General features: G+C 34.8%; 1 protein-coding gene across 1 annotated transcript; it reads left to right on the forward strand.

Moving 5' to 3' along the window:
* The first annotated feature begins 578 nt into the window (after positions 1-578).
* LOC106459566 (polyubiquitin) lies at positions 579-1,179 on the forward strand. Its single transcript, XM_013919193.2, has one exon. The coding sequence runs from the start codon at positions 603-605 to the stop codon at positions 1,065-1,067; it is 465 nt and encodes a 154-aa protein (XP_013774647.1). The 5' UTR covers positions 579-602; the 3' UTR covers positions 1,068-1,179.
* The last annotated feature ends 5,680 nt before the right edge of the window (positions 1,180-6,859 follow it).

The raw sequence follows: 6,859 nt of genomic DNA on the forward strand, positions 1-6,859 counted from the left end.
CTCCAGAATAATAGTCAATTATTCAGAATTCAATGAGTTTCTGGGTTTTTGTAATTAAATTTTAGTGATCTTTTGTGCTAATTCTTTCATAAAGACTACTTTTTTCCAGCAATGATTGACATGACAAATACTTAAGAACAAATTTATATATATATTTTCATGATTTGTCATAAGTTTTTAAAAATTGCTGAATCCCAATTTATTATCTTGAACTACTAAGTTTACAGTAATACAATGCAGTACAATCACTTCATTTGTCAATGCTGCAAATCTTTGCTTTCACCACAATATCTTGTATTGAGACTTGGTTAATTTCAATGTATGCCACTGTTTTATTTAAAATCTGTTGGTGAGTTTAAGATGTTTTGTCCTATAATACATTTATATGGGAGGTGATTAATTTGAAAGGTGTATTAATGTGAAATGTGCATCTCCCTTAGGAAATATACAGAGGTAGGATATATATACTTATCCATAAGTTTTAAAATTCTTCTACCGGTTACTTCCTTAATTCACACATTACAAGTTTTTTTAGCTTAAATGACTTAATGATGGTTTCTGTTAACATTATAAACTTTTTATTATTATTATTATAGACCACCATGCAAATTTTTGTGAAGACCCTCACTGGAAAAACCATCACTTTGGAAGTGGAGCCAAGTGACACAATAGAGAATGTAAAAGCAAAGATCCAAGACAAGGAAGGCATCCCACCTGACCAACAGAGACTGATCTTTGCTGGTAAACAACTGGAGGATGGTCGAACACTTTCTGACTACAACATCCAAAAAGAATCTACCCTACATCTGGTTCCGAGGCTGAGGGGAGGGATGCAAATTTTTGTGAAGACCCTCACTGGAAAAACCATCACTTTGGAAGTGGAGCCAAGTGACACAATAGAGAATGTAAAAGCAAAGATCCAAGACAAGGAAGGCATCCCACCTGACCAACAGAGACTGATCTTTGCTGGTAAACAACTAGAGGATGGACGTACACTCTCAGATTACAACATTCAAAAGGAGTCTACTTTGCATCTTGTCTTAAGACTGCGTGGTGGATCAAATTAAGGATAAATTCCAGAATCCTGTATGGAAACGTATTCTAACAATTGAATATACCCACTTAAAAAGAATTTAAAGCTGTAATCTTAAAGTTTGAATCATAAATTCATTAAGTATTTGAGCTTATCACATGTTTTATGGTTTGATATTTTATTTAGATTTAAATGCACTTTTATTATAATAGCTTTTTTAATTCAAATGTCAATTTGCAGTCTTGCAGTGGATAATGAAAATTGTTCATTTTTTTGTATAGTTCTTTTGCAATCAATAAAGTAGTTCAGCATCTGTATAAACACAGATTTTCAGTTTCGTGAAGGTTACTCGTAAGTAAAAAAATTAATATTAGAAAGAATTATGGACACTGAATAGCATGCAAATATGGAATTGCTCCCCATCTGTGATATGAAATCAAACTGCGCTAATTTACAGTCGTTTGTTAATAGTTTTTACTGTGGTTAGCAGTCTTATTACAAGCAGTTGAATGGTTAATGTACTGTGTCTCCAGGGGCAAATACCACATAAAAAATTACAAGTTTTGGTTGGTAAAAGCTACTGTCAAAATTCAGTGTTTCAGTAGAAGCTACATACAAGCAATGGGTATGTGAATCACCTATTATTAATAGAGGGATCTATTTAAAGAGTGGGATGCATAATTGGTGTTGGATGTGCCTGATTCCATACATTTGTTTCAAAGGTCAATAACTCTGAATAAGAATAAATGAAAATCTGTTTACTTCTCACGATATATACCTTTTGTACCAAAGGCAGCGTGGTCTCTCCCCCCCCCCCCAAATAACAACAATAAAAAATGCTTAAAGTGCCCGTTTTTGAAATGAGACTGACATTTTAATATCCTCTGCAGTTAGATGTGTACTTGATATTGCCACATACAATCATGACGGGTCATTTCCATGATTTTGCTGAGGTAAATGATCTTATCCAAGGGGCATTGAATTAACACGTATATTAAGTATGTAGAGATAAACATATAAATCCAAATGGTTTCCTCCTCAAACCATGTTTTGAGAGCTGCTAAGATGTTTATTTTAATTTGGCATACAGAGTTTCGAGAGCTATCACATAATCGTAAATCAACGTAAAGCATGTATAGTTTCCAGCTCCTTCACACCACAGGCTTAAGAATCTGGAAAATTTTTATAGCTAACCCTCCCTGTATGTTATTTATTTATTATCTTTTGAGTCTTAAAGCGCACAAAACCTTTCTGTTCAGGTTTTCCAATTACTTTATTGTATACCAAGTTCCTGCAACAGCCTTGTTTGATACATGTATGGAATTTTAGCTGGTAAATAAGGGGGGTGGGGATGTGGGCACCACGCCATTACAAATAATAATGATTTACAGATAGTGAATATCACCTTTGGGTTACTCTTTTACCAACGAAAAGTGGGATTGACAGTAACACCCTCACAGTTGAAAGAGTGAACATGCTTGGTGACGGGAATCGAAACCGTAACTCACAGATTGCAAGTCGAGCGCTCTAACCACCAGGCCTGATATGTTAAGTAGCGCACCAACAAATCTTAAACCTATACAATACATAATCTGTAGTTGTTTTTTATATCATTAAAGGGAATACTGTTCAAAATGGAGAACAGTTTACCGTGGAAATTATGATGCCTCAATCTTACAGTACTTGCCAAACTAATCATCAGATTTACAATTCTTTATGTGATATTGATCTCTTACCCGAAACTCTAGATACCCATAAGAAACTGGAAGTGTATTGACCATCTTGATTTCCAAGGATGTAGTAGCTCTGGCAAGCTTGCATGCTACTCCTGTAACTATAACTATTTTTTACTTCTTAATTAGGGATGGCTAACGCAGATAGTCTTCGAGTAGCTTTTCGCGAAATCGAGCAAACAAGAAGGTCCACAACTTTTTGTATGAATCAATTGTAGATACATGAATGTAGATTTGCGTACACGATGTATAGGGCCCGGCATGGCCAGGTGGTTGGGACGCTCGACTCGCAATCTGCGGGTCGCGAGTTCACATCCCCGTCCCACCAAACATGCTCGCCCTTTCAGCCGTGGGGGTGTTATAATGTGACGGTCAATCCCACTATTCGTTGGTAAAAGAGTTGGCGGTGGGTGGTGATGACTAGCTGCCTTTCCTCTAGTCTTACACTGCTAAATTAGGGACGGCTAGCGCAGGTAGCCCTCGTGTAGCTTTGCGCGAAATTCAAAACAAACAAAAACACGATGTATATAGTTTGTTTTTAGCACAAGGCTACATAATATGCTACTCCATTCTGTCTACTGCAGGGAATCGAATCCCAGATTTTATGGGAACTTACTGCTGACTACGTTTATTGTACAGGAATGATTGACCTTGTGCATGTATGTTGCTTCGTTTTTTAATAAATTTTGCTCAGGAAATTCACACTAATTTATATTCAATATTGAAAAATTAGTGTATTTTTCCATAGGGTCTCCTGGTAAGTCCGAGGGCTTATAACATCAAAATTGAGGTTTTGGTCCCTGAAGTTGGCATAGCTCAGATAGTATATTCTATAGCTTTGTGTTCGTTATTTATATCTTTATAAATACCTTCTTTTTTTTTCTGAAAACAACAACGCTTACTACTAGGGGTTGAGTGGTGTAAAGTTATCAGGTAGAGCCCAGTTTCACAGCCTCTATAATGCGGGGGACGCCAGAATATCTTATTTCGATTATTTGATGACGTAACAGTTTACACAGAAAAGTAACTCAAATGTAGAAGAATGACATGTCGAAAAGTGGGCCCGCATAAATGATATGAATTGATGAAATTGTGATAACTTGTATTTAAATTTACATATGTCCTTGGACATTCTATAAGAGGAACGTTTTTACACACACACACACACAACACGAAAGGCGCTCCGGTTACTTTGAAATGTTTTCGATTAAATTTTTCAACAAAGAACTATGACAAATATATTGTCTAACAAATGAACTGCATTTTGGGGGTAAATAAATATATATAAATAGTAAGATAAGTTGGGTTAACAGATTGTTTATTCGAGATGTGTATGTTTGTATAAAATTAATTACGTTTAGACATCGTTCACTTATTACTTAAAATTTAATTTATTTATAATAATTTAGTTTAAATGACAATTACTTGAGCCTTAGTTCCGGTACAGATAATTAAAAATATTACTTTCATTTCTGTCACTTGTACCATATGGAATGTAAAGATTACTGTAAGGTTGAACTAACTATGTAGAAGTGGCCAGTGATTCTTTACACTGGCAAATCAGGTGATACCCCAACAGTATAACTCTTAATTATATATTACACATTTTAGTATGTTGGGATACGTAAAGACAAACTGTTTAGGACTAGAAATAAAATTCCTTTGTGATTTTAAATAGAAAATAAAAACACAAAATTCCGGACAATTTTAATTACTTTCACTAGGGGCGTCATGCACCAAAATATTTTTGGGAGGCACAGTCAAAAAACGGAATACTTTTGTTATCAGTTGTGAGTTAATAATAATAATAGTTGAGGTGCTTTTTACTTTTCATATTATTAAGTTTCTCAATGGTTTCTAATAAAAACAAATATTTCGAACACATTTGATTAAGTATTTATACATAAGTTTGTGCTTATTGGGAAGGGGGATGACGTACTGCACGAGTCCAATGACTTTCGCCTAAAACAACCGAAAGACACTAAACTTGCCTAATAATATCCTGAAGTCATCAATATAAATGTTGACAACAAGTTTACAATGCACTCAGGTGCTTGTGTTTCCAGAAACAGTGATAAGTACAAGTAATTATACATATTACTTATATTTTTTCCCTACAAACAAGCAAATAGAAATACACATTACCACGCGAGTACGCAGGGTCGGTTCGACCGAACCCCCTCTTTTTGTGATGTAAAGAAATTATGCTTATATAGTTATATTTGATCTCGCATATTCGAACCCCCCTTTTAAACATTCTGCGTACTGGCTTGATTATAATATTTTTTTTAACATTGCTTACATGTGTTACACACAAACTAATAGTCGCTGAAAGTGCTAATAAATTTGTCGTTTTCTTTTGGTTAATTAATATATATAACAATAACAAAATCACTGAGTTCTCTTAAGCTAGAAACGTAAGCTGCATATCTATATTACCAGGCATAGCTGTAAGTCATTCGTGAATATTGTCTCATCAGAGATTGCTTACGCTCAAGAATGCAATCTATTTGTTTCTTTATTGAACTTCGCTCAAAGCTACTCAAGAGCTATCGGCGTTAGCCATCCCTAACTTAGAAGTGATAAAATAAAGAAAAAGCAGATAGTTAACCTGACCACTGCCAGCTCTTGAGTTACTCTTTAATAACGAATAGTGGAATTGATCGTCACGTTATAACACCCCCACGGCAGAAAGGGCAAGCATGTTCGGTGAGGAGTTTCGATCTTGCGAGTCGAGCGCCCTAATTCCTCAGGCCATTTAAAGCTTTTCTCAAGCAGAAAAACGTGTAATTATTTGTCCCTATTTGTATTATAAATTAAAGAAAGAAAATGTGTCTTATTATGTTGGTAAACATGTATGGAAAAAATATAAATTATAATAACCAGATGTTACTTTTACGTATATAATACGTGAAAGTATGAATAAGTATACACAAAGACCTAAACTAACAGTTGATTCAGACATGAAATAAAACCAAAGAAAAAGAGATGTTGGCATTTTCAACCTTAATAGTGCCTTTTGCACCACATGAGTTAGGAGGTCATGTCAGAGACTCCCAGATTCAAACACAATTTCGGAGGGTGAGCAGAATGGGCACCAGCTCAAAGGGGGTCTCAAATTTAGACACTTGTTTTTGCATTTGTTAAGTTTCGCGACTTGATTTTATGTACCTCCCTGTCAGACCAAAATGTATCACACACCCTCAGCTTAGAACTGCAAATTATGTATAAAAAATAAACATATTTCACTTTTCTTTTGGGCTAATCATTGTTTTATTTCGTTTTCATGTGTTATCATTATTTATTTTAGCTAGGGGTCTCGAAAGATAGAAGTGGCCCGAGCCTCTCTGAACCTTTGAGAGGGCCTGGACACAACTGTCCCTAATTTAGGACTGCTGACTAGATTAAGGATACTAATCAGCAACATGTAATTTGTGTATACTTTCTGAAGTATCTGTAAAAGGTTAAAGAAAATTTTAATTTTATTAGTCTTATCAATATACTTTTATGCTCAGATCTTGGAATTTCAGATTTATGTTTCAGTTTGTTTTGTCTTTTACCTCGATCTGTTGTTGCACTACAGTTACAGTATAATTCACGTACTGCTTAAATTCACGTTTAGAAGTAATTCAAGTATTGCTGCAGTGAAATGAATCGCACTTGAGAAAGGAGTGACAAAAATGCACCAACTCTTAGAATCTTATCTAACAATTGCTTGTGTGCTATGTGCAAAAGTTTATGCTATAATGAACATTTAATAGAAATAATGCTAACAAGATATAACCGTTTTTCGATGTTATTTAGGTAGGGGTGGAAGAAAACATTTATTTTAAAGTTAATTTTAAAATATTTATTAGTAATTTGCTTTAAAGGAAATATAACTTGAATAGTATGAGCCAAAATTATTTGACTATTCTTTGATATATATAAAAGTAGAAGTCCCCGGGTGGGACAATGGTAAGCTTACGAACTTACGATGCTAAAATCCCGGTGTTGCGTCAGCGAGGTCACGTGACTAGTGTCACGCCACCTATTTTCTAGAAATATCCCGTTCCTTCGTGAATGCCCTAGCATTTACTAGATATATGTTAGA

The sequence above is a fragment of the Limulus polyphemus genome, unplaced genomic scaffold (genome assembly GCF_000517525.1).
Source record: "Limulus polyphemus unplaced genomic scaffold, Limulus_polyphemus-2.1.2 Scaffold628, whole genome shotgun sequence".
NCBI classification, from domain to species: domain Eukaryota; kingdom Metazoa; phylum Arthropoda; class Merostomata; order Xiphosura; family Limulidae; genus Limulus; species Limulus polyphemus.

Excerpts from the sequence above, each read along its gene's own strand:
- LOC106459566 (XM_013919193.2), top strand. The coding sequence starts at position 603 with ATGCAAATTTTTGTGAAGACCCTCACTGGAAAAACCATCACTTTGGAA.